This window comes from Cnephaeus nilssonii (genome assembly GCF_951640355.1).
Source record: "Cnephaeus nilssonii genome assembly, chromosome: 12".
In the NCBI taxonomy this organism is placed as follows: Eukaryota; Metazoa; Chordata; class Mammalia; order Chiroptera; family Vespertilionidae; genus Cnephaeus; species Cnephaeus nilssonii.
The window spans coordinates 77059289-77087256 of NC_137083.1; the positions used below are offsets into that span (position 1 = coordinate 77059289).

The 27968-nt window shown below is 59.9% G+C and overlaps 2 protein-coding genes across 3 annotated transcripts; one reads left to right on the forward strand and one right to left on the reverse strand.

The window, feature by feature from the left end:
- Nucleotides 1-18559, forward strand: NOS3 (nitric oxide synthase 3). Of its 2 annotated transcripts, XM_079786117.1 has the most exons (26): nt 1-316; nt 1542-1644; nt 1939-2087; nt 2264-2426; nt 3666-3757; nt 3832-3973; nt 4191-4330; nt 4448-4622; nt 5244-5345; nt 5867-6061; nt 6181-6254; nt 6426-6570; nt 6772-6876; nt 10281-10348; nt 10745-10861; nt 10959-11133; nt 12778-12910; nt 13029-13107; nt 13224-13411; nt 13896-14068; nt 14308-14518; nt 14609-14696; nt 15598-15719; nt 16427-16575; nt 16855-17049; nt 17144-18559. In XM_079786117.1, the coding sequence occupies exons 1-26, from the start codon at nt 156-158 to the stop codon at nt 17303-17305; spliced, it is 3606 nt and encodes a 1201-aa protein (XP_079642243.1). In that variant the 5' UTR covers nt 1-155; the 3' UTR covers nt 17306-18559. The 2 variants fall into 2 exon arrangements, with proteins under 2 accessions (XP_079642243.1, XP_079642242.1); XM_079786116.1 differs by having other exon boundaries at nt 14308-14696.
- ATG9B (autophagy related 9B) lies at nt 18549-27962 on the reverse strand. Its single transcript, XM_079786123.1, has 15 exons — nt 27709-27962; nt 25311-25944; nt 25135-25180; nt 24918-24980; nt 24596-24757; nt 23540-23681; nt 21364-22118; nt 21072-21225; nt 20689-20868; nt 19925-20161; nt 19615-19748; nt 19341-19437; nt 19074-19197; nt 18850-18988; nt 18549-18687 (listed from the first exon to the last, which is right to left on the reverse strand). Exons 2-14 carry the CDS (start codon nt 25861-25863, stop codon nt 18864-18866), a joined length of 2772 nt encoding a protein of 923 aa, XP_079642249.1. The 5' UTR covers nt 25864-25944; nt 27709-27962; the 3' UTR covers nt 18549-18687; nt 18850-18863.
- Nucleotides 27963-27968: the final 6 nt, after the last annotated feature.

Below are 27968 nucleotides of genomic sequence, written 5' to 3' on the forward strand. Positions count from 1 at the left end.
TGGAGCCCGAGGCTTTAGAGCCTCCCAGCTGCCTTGTTCCTGTCCCATTGTGTGTGGACAGGGGCGGGGCGAGGGCCAGCACCGGAGAGCCCCCTCCCCTTCCTAAGGAAAAGGCCGGGCTCTGCTCAGAGACGCAGAGCTGAAGCGAGGTCGACATGGGCAACTTGAAGAGCGTGGGCCAGGAGCCTGGGCCACCCTGCGGCCTGGGGCTGGGGCTGGGCCTCAGCCTGTGTGGCAAGCAAGGCCCAGCCGCCCCTGCGGCACCGGAGCCCAGCTGGACACCAGCACCTGCACCCCTGCCTGCGCCAGACCCCAGGTGAGCGAGGAGCAGGTGACAGGAGAGCCAGAACACAGGGCTTGGGAGGGCTGGAGCCTGCAACCCAGCCAGGAGGGCCAGGTTGCCAGGGCAAAAGGGCTGTCAGTGTGGACAGAACAGGACCATCAGGGTTAGGGCGTGAGGGGCACTCAAACAAGAGACCAGGGTCAGGGACAGCAGGCAGCAGGTGAAAGTCGGAGGAAAGGGCACCAGCTTACCAGGTTTGAATGCTGCTCTGCTGCCAAGAGCTGTTTGACTTTGAGCAAGTTACTTAACCTCTCTGAGCCTTCGTCCTATAAAATGGAGATACAGCGTACCTACTCCACGGGGCTGTGGTAAGCTTCTAGCTCAGGACACGGCTTCCACAACAAGTTGGTTATTTAACAGAAGAAAGTTGCTGGGGGGATGGTTACAGGAGACCGAGGAGACGGGTCTCAGGGAAAGGGCGAGCCGGGCACAGGTCCCTGGGGCGGGAGGCCGAGAAGGTCTTTTTCCCCTGCCCCAGGCCCCTCCTCCTAGTGGCCATCGACCTCAAAAGTAATGGGGCAGCCCCGGCCCCCAGAAGGGGTGTCCCTGGGGCAGAGGTCCCTGGAGGGAGGAAACTGGAGTCCAGGTGGGGAGCCCGGCTGGCAGGGCGGCCGGGCTGCAGGCAGCTCCGCGGGGAGGTCTCCGCACAGGCGCACCGCGGCCTGAGGCCCTCCCTTCCTCCCGGGGGCTGGCCTGGCGGCTCTGGGAGGAAGTGATAAGGCCTCCGAGGCTTCCCTTCACACGATGGCTACTGTCAGGAGGGGTGTGAGTGAGGAGGGAAATCTGGGCTGAGAATCCCTGCTGGGCACGGGCCTCCACACCTTCAAGGTAGAGCTCATTGCAGCTTCGGAGGGGCGGACACCCCATGTTCAGAAGACGTGAAGTGGGCCCAGCAGGGGGGTGAGGACCCAGCCTTGGGCCAGCAGCCCCAAGTCAGGGGCAGCGGGGGGGGGGGGGGGGGGGGCGGGGAGGGCTGTGTGTGGACAAGGCCAGCGCTGCCACACTGTGTGGCTTCTGGCAAGATACTTAACTTCTCTGAGCCTCCAGTCCGGCCCCTCCTCTGTGAGTGGGAGGCAAACATTGCCTACCTCTGAGGGGTGTCGTGAGGGGAGAGAAAATGTAAGAAAGCAGCAAACCAATGGGAGTGCTGGTGCTGTCGGTGGGGCCTTGGGTTCATTCACTCCCCTGCTCCCAACAGCCCCCCGCTGACCCGGCCCCCGGAGGGGCCCAGGTTCCCTCGAGTGAAGAACTGGGAGGTGGGGAGCATCACCTATGACACCCTGAGTGCCCAGGCACAGCAGGTAAGGGGAGTCCCCACCCAGTTGGCTAAGGTCTGGTCCCTCCTAAACTGGCCAGGAGACCAGACTGAGAAGAACCCGAGGAGCTAAGGGACAGGCAGGGGACTCCCAGCCTCCAGCCCTGGCCCCAAGTCCTGCCCTCACCCAGCCCAACCTCATCCTATTTCCAGTCGCAGCCCTGAACCCACACCTCTTGGACTCAGCCTCCCTCTGCCCCCCACCCCTGTTCCTGCACCCTGACCTGGCCCTGACCCGTGTGCTCCCTGCTCTCCCCACCTCTGCTCCCCACCGACCCAGGACGGGCCCTGCACCCCACGGCGCTGCCTGGGCTCCCTGGTATTTCCCCGGAAACTGCAGAGCCGGCCCACCCAGGGCTCTCCACCCGCCGAGCAGCTGCTGAGCCAGGCCAGGGACTTCATCAACCAGTACTACAGCTCCATCAAGAGGTGTGACCCGACCTGACACCCTCAGCCCACCTGTCCTTCCCGGGGTCCACTCCATCCCCATCTGATACGGAGGCTGAGCTCAGCGCCACGGGCCTCCCCCAACACCCACATGGCCTTGGGGGCTCTCTCCGCGCCCCGCCCCCCCAGACTTCCCTCTGCTCCCCTCTCCTCCACAGGAGCGGCTCCCAGGCCCATGAGCAGCGTCTTCAGGAGGTGGAAGCCGAGGTGGCGGCCACAGGCACCTACCAGCTCCGGGAGAGTGAGCTGGTGTTCGGGGCCAAGCAGGCCTGGCGCAATGCCCCACGCTGCGTGGGCCGGATCCAGTGGGGGAAGCTGCAGGTGTGGCTGACTAGCAAGCACCCAGGATGGGGAATAGGGGACACAAAAAAGAAAGAAGAGGGGTGCAGGCAGCTCCTGATGCTTCCCTGGAGCGTCCCAAGCAGTGGGAAGATCCCCACTGTTCCCTCAGAGACTGGCACCCCTGGGAACCCCGGCCCAGTTACACCCCTGCATTGCTGCAGCAGAGAAACCCCAGACTCACCGTGTCCGTGAGGACAGCTGAGCAGTGGTCCCTGGGGGTTGTCAGAGCTATGGGAGCAGCCTTCTGGAAAAGCCCAGACTGCCTCTCCCATGCGGGCCTCACTGGCCCGGCCTAGTCCCCTCACCCCAAACATACTGCTCCCTTCCAGCCGCGCCCCGCCCCTCCCCCCACCCCCACCCCCTGCCCCGTGCCTCAGCCCACGCCCTCCGTCACAGCCCCGCCGTGTGACTCAGAGCACGCCTGGGCTCCTGGGACAGTCTGTGGCACTCAGGGAAGCAAGCTGACCCACAGGGGAACTGACTGAATCCCTGACTTTGGCCTCCTGACTGTAACTGACCACCAAGGAATTTGGAATAAAGCCACGTGCTTAGTCAATCCCAAAGGAGCCTCAAGTAGAATGAGAGCAGTCTGCCTGACACGTGCATAGCCCTTTAAGTGGTTCAGAGCTCTGGCTCCACTCTGAACCCAGCAGAGCCTCCATATTTGACCCCACTCACTGCTGTATCCCTCCTTGGGCCCCAGGGCAGCCCCCGCCACCTCCTGCCCTGTCACTAGCACAGGCTCCTCCGCCCTCAGGCAGAGAAGGGGCCTCCCAGCCTCCCGGGCGCTGGGGAAGGCTCCTCCTAGCACCAGAGAGCCAGCCGTGCAGCCACCTCGCTCCCCCGCGCCCTGTGCCCAGGGAGGGCCCGTGACTGCCTGCGGTCACCTCCCTCGCTTAAGCACCATGAATAATAGGGAGCCACCACCCCCACCGCCAGGTGGCCTCCCCGTCCCTGGTGCGCCCCCCCAGGGCAGTGACTGGGTCCCTCCTCTGTACCAAGTGCCTCCTCCGTAGGGTGAGAGCAGGCCAGGCTATCCGGGGGGTGGAGTTCAGGCAGGAAGGGTCAGTGTGGCTGCAAATGGTCAGGGAAGCTCCTGAGAGGAGAAAAGTGGTCCCCAGCCTTCAGGCTGCAGAGGAGGTCGCTGCTCTCTCCTGCCGCCAGCCCTCCTCCTGGGCCGGCCTCACACCTGCCCTCTCTCCCTGCCTCGCGGCCCAGGTGTTCGATGCCCGGGACTGCAGCTCTGCGCAGGAGATGTTCACCTACATCTGTAGCCACATCAAGTACGCCACCAACCGGGGCAACCTCCGGTGAGTGTCCGAGCTGCCAGCCCAGCCCGCCCCAGGGGCGGAGAAGCTGGGGCTGACCAGTTCTCTCCCGTCAGCTCGGCCATCACAGTGTTCCCCCAGCGCGCCCCGGGCCGGGGAGACTTCCGGATCTGGAACAGCCAACTGGTGCGCTATGCCGGCTACAGGCAGCAGGACGGCTCCGTGCGAGGGGACCCAGCCAACGTGGAGATCACTGAGGTGGGCACAGCGCGGGGGAGAGGGGGCAGCCATCCAGCAAGGGCTCCGGGGTGAGGTGCGGGGTGGGGCAGTCAGAGGGGTCAGTGAAGCAGGGAGAGGGGACCTCACTAGATGAAGGATGAGTGATGCCAAAGAGGGGTCCCTGGGTGGGACAGAGATCCAGCCCCTGAGGCCCCTGGGAGGAAGGGTGGCGATGGCTAATGAACGGCGCCCACAGCTCTGCATCCAGCACGGCTGGACCCCAGGCAACGGTCGCTTCGATGTGCTGCCCCTGCTGCTCCAGGCCCCAGATGAGCCCCCAGAACTCTTCACTGTGCCCCCCGAGCTAGTCCTCGAGGTGCCACTGGAGCACCCCACGTGAGCACAAGAGGGAACGGGCCCGGTGGAGGAGGGGGCTGCCCCGAGGGTGGCCAGGCAGGCAAGTCTCCACAGGGGCCTGACCCCGTGCCCCATGCCCCATGCCCCATGCCCCAGGCTGGAGTGGTTCGCGGCCCTGGGCCTGCGCTGGTACGCCCTCCCGGCCGTGTCCAACATGCTGCTGGAAATCGGGGGCCTGGAGTTCCCTGCGGCCCCGTTCAGCGGCTGGTACATGAGCACAGAGATCGGCATGCGGAACCTGTGTGACCCTCACCGCTACAACATCCTGGAGGTGAGCCCCAGCTGTGGGGCGGGTGGGGGGGGCGAGGGGGGGGGAAGGGACTGGGCACTGGTGCCTTGCCCTACAAACAGAGCCACAGGATGCAGCAAAGGGAGAAGCTGAGCTTGGGCAGGCCAGGCTGCCTCCTAGGCCAGAGATGCGAGGCGCCCTGGAAGCGCCAGGGCGGTGTGTGCCTGCATGCGGGAATACAGCTGACCCTTGAACACCACGGCTTTGAACTTTGAGGGTTAGTTGGGGAAACCAACGTGTAAGTGGACCGGAACCATTCGAACCCCTGTTGTTCAAGGGTTAATTGTATTAGTTATTTTTCTGGGAATAGGACCTATAGTTCTACAGCTTTCATCAAATTCTCAAAATGGACCTTGAACCCAAAATTGGAAGACCCATTTTAGAGATGAGAAATTAAGGCCCAGGGCTGGGGAGTGTCTGACCCAAGGTTTCTGCTCTGTGGTGCCCCTGCTAGCAAGGACCCGAACCAGCCCCAAACTAGGTAGTCAGGCCCCCCAGAGGGCCACCCACCCACCTCACTGCTTCCACTCCCGAGTTTGAAGCAAAGATGCTGTCCGACAACTCCCCACCCCGTGCCTACCAATGCCACGCCTCTGCTCCCAGGATGTGGCTGTCTGCATGGACCTGGACACCCGGACAACCTCGTCCCTGTGGAAAGACAAGGCAGCAGTGGAGATCAACTTGGCTGTGCTGCACAGTTACCAGGTGCGCAGGCCCAGGCTGGCCAGGAGGGCGCGGGCGCGGGTGAGGGCGTGGGTGAGGGCGAGGACAGGGCTGCCGGGGAGGGAGGCACGGTAGTTGGAGACAGTGGGAAGGAGTCCCACAGGCAGGTACCATGGGGCACAGGGGCCTGCACTTCGGCACAGAGCACACACTAGTCCAGGGGCTGCACTATGGGGCGTGTGTGTGCTGGGAGCCCAGCTGGCTCGTGCGTGCTCAGTAGTTCTGGTCCCCAGGCCACACTGGGCGTTGACGTTTGTGCGACCCACTGGATTCTGGAAACTCATTCCAGCGAGCACGCCGAGCGCAGTTCTAAGGGGCCTGGAGAGTTTAGGATAGTGGGCTTGGGGGCGGAGCTGCTATTGTCTGCTGAGCTTTGAGAGTGACCTTGCATGCTGCAGGTAGAGGTCGCATGCGGTTGGGAGGACACAGGATATGTCAGGTTTGGGGTGACGAGCGGTGGGGCCTGCGGGCTGAGCCTAAGCCACCCCCTCCCACTCGCCCAGCTGGCCAAGGTGACCATCGTGGACCACCATGCCGCCACCTCCTCCTTCATGAAGCACCTGGAGAATGAGCAGAAGGCCAGGGGGGGCTGCCCTGCCGACTGGGCCTGGATCGTGCCCCCCATCTCAGGCAGCCTCACCCCTGTCTTCCATCAGGAGATGGTCAACTATTTCCTGTCCCCCGCCTTCCGCTACCAGGTGCTCACCCACTGGCTGGCCCCCCAGGGTGGCTCTAACCAAGCAGCCCCCGGGCTGCTGTTTTCATTACTCACTTCCTCCCCCGCCCCCCCCCCGCCCCCCCGCCGCCACCCCTGCAGCCGGATCCCTGGAAGGGGAGTGCAGCCAAGGGCGCCGGCATCACCAGGAAGAAGACCTTTAAGGAAGTGGCCAAGTAGGTGCCCCAGGAGTGCCGCCCTTCACCCACACCCGGGGCCAGCCAGGTGGTCTGGCAGCACCCCTCCATGCCTTCCACTCAGGGCCCCAAGACCTTGCTTGGCCCACGCGCCTGGGGAGACCCCAGCTCTGTGTGCCTGGGATCCCCTCACCCCACCCTCGTCCGCAGTGCGGTGAAGATCTCTGCCTCGCTCATGGGCACGGTGATGGCCAAGCGTGTGAAGGCGACGATCCTGTACGGCTCCGAGACCGGCCGGGCCCAGAGCTACGCGCAGCAGCTGGGGAGGCTCTTCCGGAAGGCTTTCGACCCCCGGGTAGGACTGAGCCTGGACAGGCAGGGATCTGGAAGGGGGCAGCCCTTCAGATATGCCCTGGAGGATGGGAGAGGGTCCCAAGGCAGGGCTCACCAGGATCCCAGGAATCCACAGGGAATCGGGGACCGAGTCGGGGCCTGCGTCTTGTCTGCCAGAGTGAGAAGGACCAGGCAGTAAGGACATCTGTCTTCCCACCCACAGGTCCTGTGCATGGATGAGTATGACGTGGTGTCCCTTGAGCACGAGACACTGGTGTTGGTGGTGACCAGCACATTTGGAAATGGGGATCCCCCAGAGAATGGAGAGGTGAGGCCTGCAGGGAAGGAGGTGAGGGGAGAATCAACACTGTGGTGGCTGGGCAAGACCCCCCCATGATGGAAAGTGGGCGTGCATGAGAGTCCCCCAGAGTGTGACCTACATGGGCCACACTCCAGGCCACCCTCGAGCTGCCTCACTGTTTAACTGAGTCCCGAGTGACTTCCATCCCCAGCGCAAGTGTTTAACGCGCTAAAGGCCCTCCTGTTAGGCAGCTCTGGGTCACTGACAAATGAGGAAAACAGGAATACTCCATTTGATACGCAATTTCAGCTTTTTCTTCTTAACAGAAGAAAATAGCCCTGTTCAGATGTCAACAGATTAGGTAACTTCACTTTCTGAACAAATATTAGAAGAAACAAACAAACTTGAGCACCACCATCCAGTCGGTTATTGTTAACCATCATCTTTCAAGTGTCTCTGTCTCCATCCATTCCTGCCTTTGGCTTCTTAGCGCCTAAAGCAGGATGCTGATGTCAGCCTGTCCCCTGCCTTGCTGCCTGGGTTAGCCTTTTCAAAGAAAAACAGAACCACGAACTTTTGTTTAGTATAAAAGTATTTACACGCATGTGACTCGCAACACTACCAAGATCTAGAACATTTCCATCACCTGAAGAAGTTCCCATGTCAATAATTCCCCCATCAACCCCCTTCCCAGTCAGCCTCCCCACCCCCGCCCCCCGCAGGCCTTCTGACTTCTGTCGCCTGGTTAGTTCCATCTGCTGGAGGAGGGCAGGAAAGGAGCAGTGTCGCTGTGTGGCTACCCCAGTGTTTCCCTCCACTCCTGTGGACGGACACTTGGGCCGGGTCCAGTGCTCAGCTATTGTGAATCAAGCTGTTATGAACATTCCTGTGCAAGGCTTTTGTGGGCTTATGTTTTCATTTCTCTTAGAAAAATACCCAGGAGTGGAATGGCTGGGTCATCGGGTAGATGTATGTTTAACTTTTTTTTTTGACTGCCAAACGGATGGAACTACACCCTTAACTTCTGTGCATTTCTATGTATGTAAAGTGTGCCTCAGATTTTTAAAAGTGGAGCAAACCTAGGAATACACCCCACAAAAAATGGGATATATTCACTAAACGCACAAACAAGAATATTCATAACAGCCTTGTTCATAACCCCCACACCGGAAATACTTCAAGTGGCTGTCAACAGCAGACTGGATACGTAAACTGAGGTATATTCAACCGCCTCACAGTAAGGAGAGTGGACGGATTACAACCACACAACAGCGTAGTTTAGACTCAAAACCTCACCTGGAGTGAGAGAAGCCAGACACAAAAGAACGCACCCCGGGGGACTCACTCTGTATAAAGGTCAAAAAGAGGCGGCACGCACCTGTGCGGCTTTGCTCAGGACAGCGTGAGTCCCTGGGGTCGGGCTGGTGGCTGGGCGGGGGCACCAAGGTCACTTATAGGACGCTGGTGGTTTTTCTTGATGGGATGCTGATTGCACAGTCTGTTCGGTTTGTGAGCATCTAGAAAGCTGCACGTTTATGGCATGTCTGATTTCTGTCTGTACATCGCGCTTCCACAAACTGTTTTAAAAATCAAATTAAGGTAGGACAGGCCAGTTATGGTGAACCTGACAGACCCCAATACATCTGCAGTCAACACTGGATGCGATGGCCTGGCCGCATTTTGCTGTTTCCTGCGTGAAGGTTGAGCAGCTCTAAGCTGTTTCCGTGGCAGCGGGAATGTGGCTTGGCCTCCTGGAAGGGGTCCGTGCCAGCAGGGACCCGGCAGTGCAGGGAGGCCCGTGCTGCTTCCGCCTGTAGCACTGGCTGAAGCATTAGGACTCACGACACCCAGTGCTGCTGGCAGCGAGGAAAGAGCAGTCCTCTGGCTGATGCAGTCCTCTGGCTCACAACCCCACTCCCAGGCCCACCCTACTGAAACAGGCAGAAGGGGAGGCAGTAGCTGAGCGTCTGAGCCTTGGTCATAGACCACCCAGATTCCTCGGTCAGAGGGGGGTCTCCTATGTGAAAGGTACATATCATGGGAGACAGCAGAGCCATGCAGTTTTGGTGTACTGACCTGGAGGGAAGTCCATGACAGACTAGTGATAAAAAGCAGGTAAAGCCCTGGGTGGTTTGGCTCCGTGGATAGAGCGTCAGCCTGTGCACTGGAGGGAGGGTCCCGGGTTCGATTCCAGTCAAGGGCACATGCCCAGGGTTGCAGGCTCGATCCCCAGTAGGGGGCGTGTAGGAGACAGCTGATCAATGATTCTCTCTCACCATTGATGTTTCTCTCTCTCTCCCTCCCCTTCCTCTCTGAAATCAATAAAAATATATATATTTCTTAAAAAGCAGGTAAATACAGTTTAGTCCCATTTTTACTTTTAAAAAAATTATAAATGCAGGTATGTGTGTACAGACAACAGGAAAGGGCTAGAGCAGTGGTTCTCAACCTTTCTAATGCCGCGACCCTTTAATACAGTTCCTCATGTTGTGGTGACCCCCAACCATAAAATTATTTTCAATGCTACTTCATAACTGTAATTTTGCTACTGTTAATGAATCGTAATGTAAATATCTGTGTTTTCCGATGGTCGTAGGCTCTACAGCAGCGGTTCTCAACCTGTGGGTCACTGGATGCGATGGCCTGGCCGCATTTTGCTGTTTCCTGCGTGAAGGTTGAGTAGTTCTAAGCTGTTTCTGTGGCAGCGGGAATGTGGCTCGGCCTCCTGGAAGGAGTCCATGCCAGCAGGGACCCGGCAGTGCCCACAGGTTGAGAACCGCTAGCAGGCTCGCCTAAGACCATCGGAAAACCCAGATATTTACATTACGATTCATTAACAGTAGCAAAATTACAGTTATGAAGTACCAACGAAAATAATTTTATGGCCCTGACTGGTTTGGCTCAGTGAATACAGCATCAGCCTGTGGACTGAAGGGTCCTGGGTTCGATTCCGGTCGGGGGCATGTACCTTGGTTGTGGGCACATCCCCAGTGGGGGGTGTGCAGGAGGCAGCTGATCGATGTTTCTCTCTCATTGATGTTTCTAGCTCTCTATCCCTCTCCCTTCCTCTCTGTAAAAAATCAATAAAATATATTTTTTTTAAAAGAAAATAATTTTATGGTCGGGGGTCACCACAACATGAGGAGCTGTATTAAAGGGTCCCGGCATTAGAAAGGTTGAGAACCACTGGGCTAGAGGGTCAAATGCCGTTCAAGCGTTCACGTGCCTTCGGGTGAGACTGGGGGGGAAGATACAGGCACAGATTTCCTCTTTTATTACTTTACACGTTTCTGGAATGTTCTCAAAAAGTCACTTAGAAAGTTTCAAAACAAATTAAAAGTTACAAATAGCAATAAGGTCCAGCCGGGTCCGTTTTAAGCTTCCGTGTACCTCAAACTGAACTAACCAGATGCCGACGCTTCCCCTCGCAGAGTTTCGCTGAGGCCCTGATGGAGATGTCGGGCCCCTACAACAGCTCCCCGCGGCCCGAACAGCACAAGTGAGTGTGTGTGTGGGGGGGGGGGGCCTGGGGGCAGGGGGCAGGGGGGCAATGAGGCACCCGAGACAGGAAAGGAAAGCAGGTGTGAAGAGTTCCCCCTCTGTGCCTCCAACAAGCTGGCGCCCCCACCACAGCCTCCCACAGTCCCCTTCCTGTGACCTGCCCCCTGCAGACCCCAGGACTCTAAGAGGCGTCTGTCCCTCAGAGAGGGGAAGGAGACCCTGGGACGCTGCCCCTCGGCCTCCACCCCAAGACAGCTCCAGAGAGCAAAGCCCAGCCCCGGCAGGGCCTTTCCTGTCCCCGGAGCAGAGACCCCGAAGCTGTGCCCTGGCTGTGCCTGGGCCTGGGCCTTGTCTCCGGTCCCGTGTCACCCTTGTCTTTGTCCTCTCTTGCCAGGAGTTACAAAATGCGCTTCAACAGCGTCTCCTGCTCAGACCCGCTGGTGTCCTCCTGGCGGCGGAAGAGGAAGGAGTCCAGCAACACAGACAGCGCAGGGGCCCTGGGGACCCTCAGGTCTGGCGGCCTCCGGGAGGGAGGCGAGCGGGAGGGCAAGCCCCTGGGCACAGGGGCTGGAACGGGCTGGGCTCCCGTGACAGCTCCCTGCCCCCAGGTTCTGTGTGTTCGGCCTGGGCTCCCGGGCGTACCCCCACTTCTGCGCCTTTGCTCGCGCGGTGGACACACGGCTGGAAGAGCTGGGTGGGGAGCGGCTCCTGCCTCTGGGCCAGGGCGACGAGCTGTGCGGCCAAGAGGAGGCCTTCCGCGGCTGGGCCCAGGCCGCCTTCCAGGTGAGCCCCGGGCCTGTCCCCGCATCTGACCCCCGTCACTGCTCCGGCCCCAGTTCTCACTCACTCAGACCTGGACCCCTCCCCACGGAGACCTGCAAACCTATACAGGGCCTCACTGCCACCCAGTCCTCTGTGGGTTTTGGTCCCTTCCCGTTCCTCCCAAAGTCCACCCTCGTTTGGCTCAGTCCTGAGTAGTGGGTGACATGGCCCTAACCACACGGAGGCTGCTGGCCGGGACAGAAGAGGGCAGACAGGCCCTGGCAGGTGGGGGCCTGAGTGGGTGCACAAAGGGAGGGGCTTCAGGGGGCAGGATGGAGGCAGAGGGAAAGGATCGAGAGAGGGCTGGGCAGAGGTGAGTGTAGAGCGGAGGCCAGCACAGAAATCCAGGGAAATCTGAGGCCAGACAGGCTCGGGGCAGTGCCGGGGCTGAGTCCCAGGCCTGTGACTTTCCAAGCCGGCTCCCTGCAGAAGCGGCTCTGCCTGGTCTGGGAATCACGCCTGGACCCGAAGGAGGCTTGTTCTCCCAGTCCTGACGGTGTCTGGGCAGTGCTGGTCCGGCTGGGGTTCCCGGGCTTGAGCGCAGCAGGTGAGGGAGGAGGAGAGGAGGAGGGCGTCCCAGAGGTGGGCTGGGCAGGCGGCCTGGCACAGGTGGAGGGTTTGCTGGGGAGAAGGTCAAGCTGGAAAAACAGGCTCCGATCGGAGGAGAAGAGGGGGATGGAAAACAAGACTAAAGAATCTAGACACGGGGAAGCGACCGGAGGTCAGGAATGGGACGAGAGAAGGGGCACAACGTGAAGTTCGGGACCTGGTCTAGAGGCCCAGGGCGGGCGGGAGGTGCATCCCGCTGGAAGCAGGAAGGCTCTGGCTAACGAGGGTGGTAGCAGTGGGGGGAGGAAGGAAGGGAGGGGGCCCAGGAAGGAAGGAAGAGATATAAGACTTCACACGCACAAAAGCAAGATTAACAGGGCTGGCGGTGGAGGGTGAGAAGAGAGGCAGTGACCCCGCTGGATGGGGACCTGCCATGTGGTTCGCCGGACTTGTGCCTGAGCAGAAACTGATGGAATACGAACCCTCCCAGGGCTGGGCTCCAGCGGCTCCTGCAGCCCCTGTGTGGGTGCAGGGCAGAGCAGACTGCCAGAGGCCCCACCACGGCCTTTTAAGAGCTTTACGTAAAGTATCTCGTTTCACCCTCACCGGACCCAATGAGGTGTAACCAGAGGGAAACAGGCAGTTTACTGTGAGGGCAGGAGCAGAATTTGAATGCAGGTCTGAACACAGAACGGCAGACACATTCAGCGGGTGCTACCAGGTCCCAAGCACTGTGCTCCTTGGGACACGAGACTAACACTCTCCAGATTACGTCACTAGTGGCCGTGACAGAAATCTGTGCAAAGGGACAGCGAGCACCGCGGCCGAGGCAGGGCGTGGCCTAAAGAACGAGGGGCCACAGCCTCCGCCTCCATTTCAGTCCCATTCTCCCTCCTGCCACTATGGCAGCCCACCCCAGTCGTCCGTGAGCCTCGGATGGTGCCCCCCGCTCCCGGACCCCTCTGCTCCCACAGTCGCAGGAAGGTGGCAACTGGGGGCCCAACAGGCCCCATCAGCCCCCCTGAGTTCCACAGCCCTCGTCACCTTGCCCCTCAGGCCTCCTGCGAGACCTTCTGCGTGGGAGAAGATGCCAAGGCCGCTGCCCGGGACATATTCAGCCCCAAACGGAGCTGGAAGCGCCAGAGGTACCGGCTAAGTGCCCAGGCCGAGGGCCTCCAACTGCTGCCAGGTGCGCCCTGACCTCCCGCTGACCCTGCTGGCCCTCTGGACCCTCCAGGGTCCCAGGACCAACTCTCAGGCACCCGCTCCCTGGCTCAGGCTTGGTCTCCCCCCTCCCCTGCCCCCAGGCCTGATCCATGTGCACAGGAGGAAGATGTTCCAGGCCACAGTCCTCTCAGTGGAAAACCTGCAAAGCAGCAAGTCCACGTGAGGAAGACTCCCCCCCACACCTGTCCCGGCCCCTCCTTCCCCGGACCCTGGCCCCCTCCCCCTCCCACATTTTGCCTCCCACTCCCTGTAACTGCCCCTCTCCTCACCCCCAGCCGGGCCACGATCCTGGTGCGCCTGGACACTGGAGGCCAGGAGGGGTTCCAGTACCAGCCGGGGGATCACATCGGCGTCTGCCCGCCCAACCGGCCCGGCCTTGTGGAGGCCCTGCTGAGCCGCGTGGAGGACCCACCGCCCCCAGGCGAGCCCGTGGCCGTGGAGCAGCTGGAGAAGGGCAGCCCTGGTGAGGGGGCTCGGGCTGAGGCATGGCATGGAGGGCTTGCTCCATCCCCACGGCGCCAGGTTCCCTGGCTTCAGGACCTGGCAAAAGGTTGCCACATCCGCTCAGCTGGCCGGTCCACAGAGCGGGGCTCCTCTCTCTGAACCTGTCCCCACGCACCTTTAGCCCAAAGGCTGTCTCCTGCCTCGGGCTCCTCCCAAAGCTCCGCCTGGCCACTAGCCTGCTCTGTCTACGTTCCGCTGCACCCGAGCCTGGAGTTAAAATCAGTTGGGTGGGGGAGAAGTAGAGGAGCCCAGACCAACCCAATCCAACCAGGGGCCCCAAAAGAAACAACGTGGGGGCTGTCCAGACAGTTCCAACACCGCTGTTCAAGGGCAAGGTCACCCATAACACGAGGCATGGTCAGGCCCCATGTCCTCTCCAAGAAGCAATCATCACCCAAGTCTGGCTGCCCCTTCCTCAGAGCTCCCCTATGCACGACCCCCAGGTGGCCCTCCCCCCGGCTGGGTGCGGGACCCCCGGCTGCCCCCCTGCACGCTGCGCCAGGCTCTCACCTTCTTCCTGGACATCACTTCCCCGCCCAGCCCTCGCCTCCTTCGACTGCTCAGCACCCTGGCTGAAGAGCCCGGCGAACAGCAGGAGCTCGAGACCCTCAGCCAGGTGGGGGGCCACCCGGTGTGGGGAGCAGGGGCTAGTGAGGCTGGATGAGCTGGGGGGAGGGGAGCCGGCCTGGCTAGCAAGTGAAGACCCAGCTCCAGAGTTACTATGCGTCTCGGAATGCTCAGGGTCTGAAAGAGCTGGGTACAGGGTGTCCAGAAGGCTGGGCTCGGGTGGGGCCAGAAAGTGAAGTCAGCAGGCAGGACGGGGAGGTTCCAGCACACTGCACCCCACGCCCACAGGACCCCCGGCGCTACGAGGAGTGGAAGTGGTTCCGCTGCCCCACGCTACTGGAGGTGCTGGAGCAGTTTCCATCGGTGGCACTGCCTGCCCCCCTGCTCCTCACCCAGCTGCCCCTGCTCCAGCCCCGGTACTATTCCGTCAGCTCAGCACCCAGCGCCCACCCACGGGAGATCCACCTCACAGTGGCCGTGCTGGCATACAGGACCCAGGGTGAGACTGGGAGGTGGGCAGGGCCAGGCCCAGGGCCACATAGTCACCCTGTAATGGGCCCCTCACTGGCCCCTTCTCCTCCCAAACCAGATGGGCTGGGTCCCCTGCACTATGGGGTCTGCTCCACATGGCTCAGCCAGCTCAAGGCCGGAGACGCTGTACCCTGCTTCATCAGGGGGTAAGTGAGCTCTTCAGGGGATGGGGGTGGACAGACAAGAAGAGACTGTCTGTCCGAGCAGAGCAGAGAAAGTGCCACATGGGTGGCCAGGACAGACGGAGGACTCTGTGGGGGCTGCACAGGGGGAGGCTGGAAGCGTTGGAGAGGGATGTGACTGGGAGCAGGGAAGACCCACATCACATAAAGGGGTGGGGTGTCCAGCTAAGCCACTTCGGAACGTGGGCTAAGCTGTGGGCCTCTCGCCAATTTGGATGTAGGGTCCTGCTCTGAAGTGGCGGCTCCCAGAGGCAGGGCTGGGGTTCAGCCTGAGGGTGGGAGGCTAGCACCTAGGCACTGTGCCTGGTCAAGGACAGGCCCCTCTCCGTCCAGGAAGAGCTAGTTCAGTTACCGTGGGATCAAGGAGGACTCAGGATACCCTTCCCTCCTGCTGTGTCAGTCTTGCCCATCTGGCAGCGAGGAGCCGAACGACTCAGGTGGGACAATGAAGAGTTCCCAGGATGGCGCCAGCTAGGCCCAGTGACCCAACCCCATCCCGGAGGCGAAATGACAAATAAGCTGTGTCCTACTGAATACAAACTTCAAGCCAATGTGGAGACTGATAAGCACACTCAGGGAACTCGTAAACCACGAGACGTCCTTCCCTTCCCCTAGTTTCTGAATCTCCTCAACTGAGACATCAAAATGTTCTTCAGTTCAGGTGTGAACCACATTTCCTTTCACCAGCTAGCAGAGCTCAGTTACTAACCACGGCGTGCTTGCTACCAACTAGACACGGTCACAGCACTTGACGAAGTATTCCCTCGGTTGCCAACAGAGGCTGAGCTCTCCTCTCTCCACCTGCCGAAGTGGTAAGAACGGGAAGCGGGGAAGCAAGAGGCCTGACGAAATGTCTCTCCGCTAGGGCTCCGTCCTTCCGGCTGCCACCCGACCCCAGCTTGCCCTGCATCCTGGTGGGCCCAGGCACTGGCATCGCCCCCTTCCGGGGATTCTGGCAGGAGCGGCTGCACGACATTGAGAGCAAAGGTTTGGCTGGGGGCCAAGGGAATGACTGGGTCACAATCTAGGGACAAGGAGGTGGGGGCGGGAATGCAGGAACCAGGTAGCAAAGAGGGCAACGAATGGGCCAAAAGGTGAACAGAAGCTCATTAGGCCAAGGGGAGGGGAGGGCCTAGAGGCCAGGGCAGTGCCCGGTAGGTCTGGCCTCCTGGTGCTGGGCACAAAGTCGGGGTTGGATTGGATTAAGGACAAAGAGAACTGGAAGGGGATGGGGCTGAGACTCTGAAGACAGAAATGCCCCCAGGAAGACTCATCCAGGTGAGGCCAGGACCCAAGAGGTACAGGGTGTTCAGGTTGGGCACAGGGTGCCCTAGGCCTCTGGTAAGTCACAAGAAGGGGGCTGTGGCTGAGAGGAAGGTAGGAAGTGTGGGAGCTCACGGTGGGGGAAATATGGGTTGGAGCAGGGAAGGAGCCAGATAGAATCCCGGAACTGCAGCTCAGACGGTGCAAAGGACAGCAATTCTGAGTATTAAGCCCCATGTTCTAGCGCCACACACTGGCCACGGGACCCCAGGAAAGGCACCGCCTCCGGTGAACTGGGGCTTCCCTGTGAATCAGGATCAGGCAGGAAGGCTGTTTCTGCCCTAAAGGCGTGGGCTGTCAGCCGGGGCGAGAGTAGCAGCAGGAGGTGCGCCCGGGGAGGCCGCTCTCCCAACCAGCCGTGCTGCTTGCAGGGCTGCAGCCCGCCCCCATGACGTTGGTGTTTGGCTGCCGATGCTCCCAGCTTGACCACCTCTACCGCGACGAGGTGCAGGATGCCCAGCAGCGCGGGGTGTTCGGCCGTGTTCTCACCGCTTTCTCCCGGGAACCCGACAGCCCTAAGGTGCGGGACCCCTGCGGGCACAGGGGCAGCCTGAAGCTAGGGATGTGGGAAGGACCGCTGCGCACTGCGGCGGGGGACCAGGGCCAAGCCCAGCCCCGCCCCCTCTAGTGAACACCCTCCGCTTGGCCCCTCAGCTCCCGCCCACCCCCATCATTGGCCCAAGGCCCCTTGGGGGTCTCACCCACCCTCCCCAAGCCCCGCCCCTGTTTCATCCACCTCTCTAGACCTCACCCCAGTTCACTTGGGCCCGGACGGACCCCTAACCCTGCCTCCCCTCAGACCTACGTGCAGGACATCCTTCGGACCGAGCTAGCTGCTGAGGTGCACCGCGTGCTGTGCCTCGAACAGGGCCACATGTTTGTCTGCGGCGACGTCACCATGGCAACCAGCGTCCTGCAAACGGTGCAGCGCATACTGGCGACAGAGGGCGACATGGAGCTGGACGAGGCCGGCGACGTCATCGGCATGCTGCGGGTGCGAGGGCGAGGGCGGGCGGCGTCCAGGCAGGGGCCGGGCGTGCTCGGGCCGAATCTCGCTGCCGGGTTCTGACCTGTTGTTTTCCCCGCAGGATCAGCAACGCTATCACGAGGACATTTTCGGGCTCACGCTGCGCACCCAGGAGGTGACCAGCCGCATACGCACCCAGAGTTTTTCCTTGCAGGAGCGGCATCTGCGGAGCGCAGTGCCCTGGGCTTTCGACCCGCCCGGCCCAGACACCCCTTGCCCCTGAGAGCCCTCTTCTTGCTTTCCACCCAGTTCCCGGAGAGGGGCCGCAGTCCACACTGGCGCTGCAGCTCTTCCCCCGGCCTGCCCAGGCCCGGCCACCTCTCCCTCCCTTCCCACGGCTGTGCAGAGTCTGCGGAGACTCGCCTGACACCTGGGAATGAGCGAAGTCTTTCTCCCTCTAGGCCTGGTTCCCTACCTCGGGTCTGACTAAATCTGGAAGGCCCCGCCCAGCAGTGGTATTCCAGAGCCTCCTGTCACCCTCTTCGTGTTCTTTTTAAAAAATATATATTTTTTTATTGAGTTCAGAGAGGAAGGGAGAGAGATGGATAGAAACATCAATGATGAGAGAGAATCATTGATCAGCTGCCTCCTGCACACCCCACACTGGGGATGGAGCCCACAGCACGGGCATGTGCCCTGAGCGGGACTCAGAAGGTAACCTCCTGGTTCATAGGTTGATGCTCAGCCACTGAGCTGCCCTCTCCGTGTTCTTCAGGTGGATTTTAGATTTCCCTTTCCTCTCTCAGGAGTATCTTATCTTGAAACCTAATCTCCAAATCACTCATATTTATTATTGAAGATTCACCATAAGGGACTGGACCAGGTGTTATGAGAGCGACTGAGATGCCTAACCCAGCCCTGTGGATTAAAATTACAGAATGACAAGCTCTGTCTTTTAACTTGTGCAGACGTGGGGGTGGTAATTCTTGGAGAGCAGTCCTGTCCCACATACTCCAGTTTGACCCAGCTCTAGGAGCGAGGCTCTGTCAGTCACAGGCATTCCCGGGAGCTGCTCCCTCACTCTTGGCTGAGAAGCAGTACCGCCCTCTGCTGCCAGGAATGGGAATACTGGAGACCAAGGTCGTAAAGATGAGCAGCCGTGAGCAACCTTTACCACTGGTTTCAGGCAGGATGGGGAGCCACACCCACTTCCTCAACCGTCATACTGATGCTGAACTCCAAAAATATCAGCGCTCGCTAGTCTTTCCACTCCCAAGTCCCCGTGTCCCCCCTCCACAAATCCCATGGGAACTTGAAGAATCAACTGCCTCCCAGTCATGTTCCTCACTGTTTCCCGTACACTTAGCTTGGCCTCCACCTTGGCCCTGCCCCCCACCTTGCAGATACTCCCCAGGCACTGTCCCAGGACAGCTAATGGGGTGGGGAGGTCGCCTTCTCCACCCCATGTGGGGATTGTCTCTAAGACTTGTTTCCAGATGCCCTTGGCATCTCCTCTCCTCCTCTTTCTCTGCTCTCTGGGGCCAGCTGGTCATTGGCCCCCAAGTCCTGCCCAACTAAAGCATCTCTGGGGCGTCCTTGGAAAGGGCTTGGCATGTTCTTCCACTCCACCTCTTCTGATCTCCTGGGCTGGAGAAGCTGGGGAACCTGAGGGAGGAGAAGCCTCTTGGCAAGCAGTCCAGGGGGTTAGGTTCCAGAGATGACCATCCCCCTCACCTCAAATACCCACCCCTGTTTGCATTCCTCCAAGTCTAGCTCCATCTAATTTCCTACTCATCCCCTCCCCCGCCCCCATCAGACAATACTGACTCTGAGGAGCCCTCTCAGGCAGTGCTATGGGCCTGGCCAGGCTCCTTCTGAGTGTCCATGGTCTGAAAACCTCCAGGGAACAGATTCTGGGTCCTCTGGGTTCTCCACTGCTGTCTGGGGCTGGAGGCAGGACTGGAGCCTAAGGAGAAAAGCCGTCAGCCGGGCAGTGCCTGGTGCCTGCTATCCCCCCAGGACCTGTCCCCTGCACACCCTGACCGCCTCACCATCACTTGACCAGGATGGCTTCTCCTCATCAGGTGAGAGCGTTTGCGGGGGGCTGGACCAGGGCCTGGACAGGGAGGAGGCTGAGGCCTCGCCCCACAGTTCCTGCTGCTGCTGCTGATGGAGCTAAATGGAAGGAAAGGGAATGAGGACTCCCTCCTGCTCCCAGCACGAGGCCCAGGCCCTGGGCTGGGCACTCCTTACCCCTCCTCAGCCTCTATTTTGGGCAGATGCTTTCTCCCCACATCTTTCTGCACCTCTGTACTCACCTGGTGCAGGTAGATGGCATGAAGACTCATCTCAGCAGAAGCAAGCTCTGGTAGCTGGGCCAGCTTCGGGCCCCCAGTACCTCCAGGGGACACACAGCTGGAACAGAGGGTGACATAGATCAAAGACATGCCCCTCCCCTGGTATCCCACAGGGAGGGCCAGGCTTGACCTCCCCTTCCCAATCACCCACAGTGCTCCCACAACCTGCACCCTCCTCTTGGAGGATCAGCCCCACCACCCCTGCTCCCCTGAATTGGAGGCCCCCAACCCTCACCTGTGGTCCTGGCCAATTCGGGAAATGGAAGCCAGGAGGCTGGCAGTGGCTGCAGCTGGGCAGGGGGCTGTGGGGCTCAGGTCCCGTGGAGGCAGAAAGGGGTGCACCAAGAGGTTAGCCAAGAAGGCCTCCGGCTGGGAGCAAAAGAAGACGGGTCAGAATAGAGGACAGAAGTGGGGAGGAGGTCTCAGCAAGGCCGGAGAGCAGAGGGGAGCAGTGAGTGAGCAGGCTAATACAAAAGGTGAGGCAGAGGGAGGGGAGATGGGTGGGGCCCGAGGTGAGGGCGGAGGGCCGGCCAGGCTTGGCTCACCAGAGGTGAGGAAGAGTCGCTGAGTACCCCCGGAGTGGCAGGGCTGCGAACCGAGGTGGCGCCCAAAGCCGCTGCATCCTGTTGGACCCGGCCTCGAAGTTGCCCCAGGAACTTGGAGCTGTGCCCTGGGGGGCGCCATTGTGGGTGCACCAGGGAGAACCTCATCAGGGAGAGCTCAGTCTTTCCGTCCTCTGCACGCTGAGACTGTGAGGCCTCTGTCTGTCCTGCCGAGAGCCACTGAGAGAGAAAAAGCCGCGGACACTGCTTTAGTCGCTGCAGTGGGAGCCTCGTGGGGAATGAGGGACCGGAAACACTAGCCCCGGTCTTCAGGTGAAAGAACACAGGCCACAACAGACACCTGCTCAAGGTCACCCAAGAATACAGCAGCAGACCTGGGACCTGGGTCAAGGCCCAGCACTGGAAGCTGGTGTGGGCTCAGTGTTTTGCCAACTATACACAGCAGACCCTAGGGCGAGCCTGGGCCTTGGTGGGGAAGGCCAGTCTTACTCCAGCCCCATCCACTGACCAGCCCATTTCTCGGCCTCTCTGGTGGCCTTCGCTCCATTTACTGGCGCTAGGATGACACACATCATGTCGTGTGATCCTTACACAGCCCTGTCCATTGGCTACAGTCATTGTCCTCAAGGACACTGTGGCACAGGGAGGTGAAGTGACTAGCTCAAGGTCACAGGTGGCAAGCCAGCGAACTGGGGAGCAACCCCTTATCTAACCATCACCCCGCACATCCTGGGAAGGACTCTAACCTGAGGGTGGCCGTGGCGCTTCACATCCATGAGGGCAAAGGAACAGATGTCACCAACCCCAGCCACGTCCACAGTGAAATGATGGAAAAAGTCAATAATCTCCAGGGCACGAGGGCAAAACCAGAAGAGCAGAAACAGTGGGGTGAGGAGAGGGGACAGGAGCTCCTCCAAGAGGGAGACCTGGGGACGAAGGGGGGTTAAGAAGGGGTTGCTGAGGGTGACCACCACCAAGAGGCCCCCAGGGATGCTGGCCAGGGCAGGAAACCTCCGAGCCAGTCACTCCCTGGCGGCCAGCCCCGGGCCATTTGTCCCAAGCCCTTTCCCAGACCAGGCGGCTGCACAGCTTCCCACCGGAGCAGCCCCGCTTGGGTCTGGACCCTCACCGCTCGGTATTGCAACAGCCGCGCCATCTGCCGGTAAGCGCTGGCCCTGCCGGCAGCACCGGGCTCCTCTGGGAGGTAATGCATGTGGGCCAAGGCCGACTGCAGCAGGAGCTGCGGAGAACGCGCCTGGCACTGCTCCTCCGGAATGAAAGACCTGGAGGGCGGGATCCGGGCGGAAAGGTGCCCGAGGTTAGAAGGCTGTGCGGATGGGGAGGCAGGGCTGGGAGGGTGGGGGGAGAACTCAGCCCCAAATCGGAGGAATGCCCCCCTCCCTGGGCAGCTCCCGTCGCACCTGGCCACGGTGGCCGTGACCCCGAGCGCGGTCATGGCGGTGAGCACGTGCTCCACGGCGAGCACGTCCTCGTCATAGACAGTGAGCAAGAGCAGCGCGGCGAGGAGCGCACCCGCAAAGAAGACCAGCTGGCGGGCCAGCAGCGCGAGCAGGGGCGCGGGGGGCGCCGCGGCGCGCAGGAAGGCGGCGGCGGGGCGGTAGGCGCGGGCCAGGCGGGCGCGCAGCTCGTGCGGCAGCTCGTTGAAGTGCCGGAGCTGCAGGCGGGCCAGGCGGGACCAGCGGCGCGCCCCCAGCGCGCCCGGCTCGCGCCGCAGCAGCTCCACGTGGCTGTAGAAGGCGTGCAGCACCTGCCAGGCCAGCACCAGCGGGCTCAGCGCCAGGTTCACGGCCGCCAGCAGCAGCACGGTGCGCCGCCAGCGCGCGGCCAGGGCGCCCCGCTGCTCGTTGCGCTTGTAGGCGTCCGGCAGCTCCCAGCCCCCGCGGAAGAGCGAGAAGGGCCCTCGGAAGAGGAGCAGGTCGACGTTGAGCGCCAGGCCGCGGCTGAGGAAGGCCAGGCTGCCGCCCCAGGGCAGCGCGCAGCGCGCCGGCAGCAGGCCCTTGTTGGCCAGCGCCACCTGGTAGTTGGTGTAGCGCAGGATGCGGTGGTGGACGTCCAGCTCGGTCAGCGGCCGCGGCTGCACGCACAGTCCCCCGCTCCTCTGCAGCGCCAGGAGGCGCGACTGCACCTCGGCCCAGGGCACCGAGCTGAGCTCCTCCTGAGGACAGGGGCGGGTGAGGGCCGCGATCTGGGTTCCTCTGCACGGCGATGCCCAAACTCACCAGGACCAGAGCTACACCAGAGCTAGCGCCTCCGCCCCGCCCTCCTCTCCGCTGTCCTCAGGTGGGAAACCTGTCACCAGTCTGCCCTCCTTGCCCTTCCTTAACTGTGTCACCACCCGGGGCACTTCCTACTTCCTTTCGTCCTCTTCTGCATTGTTCCACGTGGCCCTGCCACTCCTGAGGCCGTGAGTCATGTGCTTCCCCGCGACACCTCATAAATTAAACTCTTCAGGTATTTGCGCTCAGCTCCTTCAGAGCAGTTTCCTGAGCCTCCCTCCCTCCCGTCCCACACACAGAGGACACTGCGCGGCCTCAGTGCCCAGGGGGCCGGCCAGCACTCGCCTCTTGCCTCCACATGCTTCGAGGCGGCCAGCCCATCCCACGCCGTCCCCACAGGAACCTTCCCAAGACACTGCTGTGCCCACGTCTGGGGTGGGGCCGTCAGATCTCACGTGGATCTCCTCTGCGAACCTCATGTGAGCCCATTTTCACCCAGCTGCCCCAGTCCGGCTTAGTCAAGTCCCTTTGGGCCAGCCTCTCCAGTCCATCCCAGGGTCTCCCCTTCCCCTGGCAGGAAGAGGGGAGGAGGGAAATGAAGAGGAGGAGAAAGAGAAGGGTGAGCCGTGGTCTAACCCCTGCCCTCGCTGCCTCTGCTTCCCTGGCCCTCCTGACCTTCCCTGCGCTATGCCTAGTGCTCCCCTACTCAAGGCGACTTCCCAGAACCTCTCCCCTCGGCTGTACAGGAGGACATGCAGAAGGCTCTAGACTTCTAGGGGCAGCGAGGGAAGCTGGCTGCAGAGGTAGCCTTAGAGCAGTGCTTTAAAGGAAGGACTTAGATACAAAACAAGGAGCCTGAGCAAGACAGGGAGGAAAGAAAGAGCAGAGCAGGACCCAGGGACAGTGAAGGGGTCTGTGCAGTTGCTGAGTGCAACAGGGGGCAAAGCCGGAACGGGGCGTGGGATCACCCCACAGGGCCCCGACACAGATGCGGCCGGTGGGCTGCTCTCCTCACTGCTGCCCACAGATACTCAGCGCCTGCCTGCTCCCTGCATCCGGGCTCGGCCTGCCTCCCGACCTCCTGTCCTTCCAGCCCCACCCCAATTCCTCCTCCTGTAAATATCACAAGCACGTGACTGTACGGGATTTTCTATAACCCATCTAAACCCACTAAGCTTCACTAGAGGGGGCCGTGTTTTATAAGTGGTGGTACCTCCTAACATTATTCGGGCCCAGAGTAGGTGACAATGAGGCCTTCTGCCAGCTTTCCAATGGGCCCTTCTGTCCATACAGCCCCTCCTCCTCCCTGTCCTCTGCCCCACGACATGGCACCCCTCCACAGGCACACCACCCAGCTCACCGGGGGGATGTGCAGGGCCTCCCTGTAAAACACCTGGATGTCCCAGTAGCTGAAGAGGTTGCAGACTGAGCGAAGCAGCTGAACCAGCCAGAAGGCTGCAGCCAGGATCAGAAGGAAGACCAGCAGAGGGCTTGAGCGGATCCTGGAGGGTAGAGGGTAACACAGCGAGAAAGTGGGACCCCCATAGAGAGGGAGACAAGGCTTGGGGAGCAATGGAAAAGTCATGAAGAAGATCCAGCAAGACCAGCGGTTCTCAAAGTGTGGGGTGTCTGGGGGTCCTTGAGAGCCTTGAAAATGTCTGCAAGGTCAAACTTTGCAGATAATACTAATGTTTCTGCCACTTTATTCTCCTTCTCTCGTGAATACACAGTAGAGTTTTCCAGAGGCTACACTGACAGCCAATGGAATGTGCGCTCTTAGGTTTTGCAGCTGTCCGCAGCTTTCATCTCTAATAAGGTAACTACAGATGTGATTCTCACAAGCAAAGGTTCCTGGAGTTCTCAATAAATTTCAAGTGTATAAAACAGGGATGGAGAACCTTTTGTCTGCCAACGGCCATTTAGATATTTATAACATCATTTGCAAGGCCATACAAAATTATTAACTTAAAAATTAGCCTGCTTGCCGAAACCCCGGTTTGGCTCAGTGGATAGAGCGTCGGCCTTCGGACTGACAGGTCCCAGGTTCGATTCCGGTCAAGGGCATGTACCTTGGTTGCAGGCACATCCCCATTAGGGGGTGTGCAGGAGGCAGCTGATCGATGTTTCTAACTTTCTATCCCTCTCCCTTCCTCTCTGTAAAAAATCAATAAAATATATTTTAAAAAATTAGCCTGCTATATTTGGTCAAACATTTAATTAACTCACCCCTAATGGCTTGGCAGGCCAGACCAAATGATTTCGCTGGCCTTATACGGGGCCAGACGTTCCCCACCCCTGGAATAAACGGTCTCCTGAGACCCAAACCTTGGAGAACCAATGATCTAGCCCAGGGACAAAAAACAGGTGGCTCTTGTCTGCTCATCTCCCTCACCCACCCCCACCAGTTGTCACTCACCGCTGGGCACACTGGGACGAGGGTAGGATGGCATCCGACAAAGTCACTTTGCTGTGAGGCAGCCCAGGCCTTGATTGGTTATTTGGTTGGTTGGCAAAGAGAATGTTGTAATCCACACAGCGAAGAAGGAAGGTGGTGAAGGTGATGATGAAAACAAATTGCCTGGAGAGCCGGGAGTTCGGTGATTAGCCCTGAGAGCAGATGGGCTGCTGCCCAGCCTCCAGGCCAGCTCAGTGTCCCTTCCCACTTGGCTGAGCCCCTGGCTGCTGGGGAGGCTCTGGGTGAACTAGAAGCACAGGGACTCCCGGGACAAGTGTCTCACCCCAGCTGGAAGACATCCTCCAGCAGGATGCAGGCAAAGCCGTTCCGCTGGTGGTAGCTGTAGATGTGGCAGGTGTGTCAAGAAACAAGCCTGAGGCATGATGGGCCTTTCCTGAGCGTACCTTCCCCTCACTCCACCAGTAAGTCCCCCACCCACTGCACCCTCAGCGTCCCTGCCAAGGATGGCGCCTGCCCCTGCCAGGTCCAGTACAAAGGATATCTTGGTGAAGAAGCTGTCCAGGTTCTGGATGTGGTGCCAGGAGCCTGGGCACAAGGGGAGAGTGTTGGGACTCAGCTCTCATCTAAGCAAGCTTTCCACACCCTCAACCTGCTGCCTCAATCCCCTGGCCCTCCCCAACCCACACCCCCTACAACCCCACACCCACATGCTCACCTCGGAGCCCTTCAGGCACATGAAGCAGGGGCTGCTGCTCCTCCCCATGGAGGGGTGAGTCTTGGGACCCCTCAGGGTCACAGTCCTCCAGCCGCTCATAATCCTGCTCAGGGATCAGAGGGCCTATCCGCAGCCCAGGATTGTCCTGGGGGCATCGGCGTGAAGGAGGGGCAGCCACCGAAGCCAGGGGTGGGGTGGAATGGGAACCCCAGGAGCGGGGAGCAGTGATGGGTGTCACCACTGGCTCTACCTGTGTTGGGGGCGTGGCTGGGGTGGGGAGGGCACGGTGTGGAGGCTGAGAAGCCCCTGAGGTCTGTACAGCTGGGCAGGAGGGCCCCAGGACTGGGGGAGGAACTGAGGAAGGCACACTTCTTGTGTGAGGAGCAGGGGACAGAGAGAAGATGGAGAGCCTCCCTCCCCCGGGCCCCCGATGCCGCGGAGGAGGAGGAAGAGGAGGCAGGGGCATGGGGAGGAGGGGCACTGATCCGGGCCCCAGGTCTCCCCATTGCCCCAGCTGCCCCCTGTTCCTCCCCCAGCCCGTTCGCCTCACCATCAGGTTGGTGGCTTCTCCTGAGAGTTTGGAGGGATGGGAGCCGCGGCTGCTTCCACAGAGGTTTGAGGAGCTGAGCAGGAACTTTGACAAGACAGTGACAACAACACAGTGACTCAGTTGGGGCAGGCCCCAGGCGTCCTAGCTCCCAGTCATCTATATAAGCACTCACACCCCCTTCCAGGGCAACCTGCACCTGAAGCTCTCGGCCCCGCCTCCACACCTGGGCGGGGCATCAGCCGGAGAGGCGGAGGCTGAAGAACAGACCAGAGGAGACATCTAGTGTCCCATCCTCAGACCTCCAGAGGACGTGAAGGGGAGTCTAGAGAGGAGCAGCCAAAATAACAAAAGCAAAAAGAAAACCCACCAAAGGATTATAGGACTATGGGGCCAAGATATTGAATCTTTGATTTCTTAAAAGCATGTCTTCTCTCCCTACACACACACACATACACACACACACACACACACACACGCGCACACACACACACACACACACACACACGCACACACACAGTGGCCAACAGAGAAATGCTTTAAGACCAAAAACAGGAAGAAAGAAAGGAAAGGAAGGCTGCCTATTTTGTCTGATAGTACTCAGGAAGGGAAGAGGGGAGACTGCCCGACGTTGCATCCAGGTTAGGGGACACTGAAAGGGAGGAAGAAAAGAAAGGAGAGGCAACTATTTTGTATGTGAGAAGTGGGTTTTTGGAGCTTACAGTAGAAAGGCGGAGTTCCTTGTGGGGGGAGGGGACATCCATTATGTTTACTTCTTTATCCTCTTGAACAATGAAACCCTCTCCCCCAAGCCCTGATCCAGTTTTTTTTAGGACCCTGAGAAGCATCAGGACTGAACCAGCAGCGGGAAGCTGGGGGTCAGGGATGTGGAACAATAATTTGGATAACAAGGAATGAATTGACCGAGTTGTGTTCTTTGTTGCCACATCAGTGAGGAGGAGGAGGCAGCTGGTCTGGCGGCTTGTCCAACGCCATTCTTGAGGTCCTGAATCACCAGGTTTCCTACTGAAGCCCAAGCCTGAGATGCTGACTCAGCCTCCCAGGTGTCCGGCCTCCTGGGCTTAGGGTGAGGGCTGACGTAGGGGCCAGTGTCCATGAAATGGAGAGTGGGCAGGTTGTTCACTGGAAGAATATGGAGGCAATCGTAGAATTGCCCACAACTTTTGAGTCCAGATATGCCCGTTTCTCCTTCTGTGCCTCCTTCGGGGGTAGGGGGAAGAGACAACTGTCATCCTAGCCCAGGACTTGCATAGTTTTATCCCTGATCAGGAGGCAGAGCTACGAAAACAAGACCTGTCCTTTCTAGAGATGTCATACTAGTGCCCCAAAAGGAATCCCACATTGTAGAGGGGCGAGGAATTCCCCATGAACTTTCAGAGACATCTGTCCAGATGGATTCTGTGGGGTTTCATCTGTTCTCCCCTCAACCTCAATATTTTGCTACACTCGCTATGGGACCCCTCCCATCCACCCTCTCCATATACCCAGCCCAACCTCAGACTAATCCTGGAACCTTTTCTTACCGAGTTCCACCCCACATTCATCCATTTACAGCCTCCCTACCACCACCCCCAGTTCAAGTCAATATAAAGGGCACTTTTTCCTGCCAGGCATTTGAAGGGGATGGGGAACAGATGATTGAGACAGAGCCACTACTGGAAAAGAAGTCGCAGCCGGTGGGGGAAGCAGCTACTACGCAAACAAATAATTACACGGAAGGAGTTAGCGCTAAACAGAGGTTCAAGAGCTGTGCTAAGGTGAGAGCCTCAGTCAGCCTGGCCTGCGTGAGGAAGACCCCTGTGGGGAGATGCGTCTGATAAGCTACCGCACCTCGATATCAGTGGTTCTCAATCATGGAGTAGAGGGAGCGTATCAAAATCACCCGGGGAGTTTTTTCTCAATTCTACGTGGCTCCCGTTCCCGGAGTTCTGACCAGCCTAGGAGAGCGGGGTGGGTGGCAAGGCACGTGCACTTGTTTTGAAAAAGAACTCCCCAGCGGGTTTTTGCCCCTTCTTTTCCCAGAGCCCGCGCTCTACAACCCCAGGAGACCCTGGGAGCTCTAGAGTCCTTTGGGAGCTCGGATGGAACAG

Bases quoted from the DNA above. Each gene is read 5' to 3' on its own strand.
- ATG9B (XM_079786123.1), bottom strand. From the start codon at position 25,863: ATGGTGAGGCGAACGGGCTGGGGGAGGAACAGGGGGCAGCTGGGGCAA. The intron at 23,682-24,595 runs GTGAGTGACAAC...TCTACCCTCCAG, and splicing joins TCGTCCCAGTGTGCCCAGCG to GATCCGCTCAAGCCCTCTGC. The intron at 20,162-20,688 runs GTTAGAGTCCTT...TTTCTCTCTCAG, and splicing joins AGCGCCACGGCCACCCTCAG to TGGCTCTCGGCAGGACAGAC.
- NOS3 (XM_079786116.1), top strand. From the start codon at position 156: ATGGGCAACTTGAAGAGCGTGGGCCAGGAGCCTGGGCCACCCTGCGGC. The intron at 12,911-13,028 runs GTGCGCCCTGAC...CCCTGCCCCCAG, and splicing joins GGGCCTCCAACTGCTGCCAG to GCCTGATCCATGTGCACAGG. The intron at 13,108-13,223 runs GTGAGGAAGACT...CCTCACCCCCAG, and splicing joins CTGCAAAGCAGCAAGTCCAC to CCGGGCCACGATCCTGGTGC.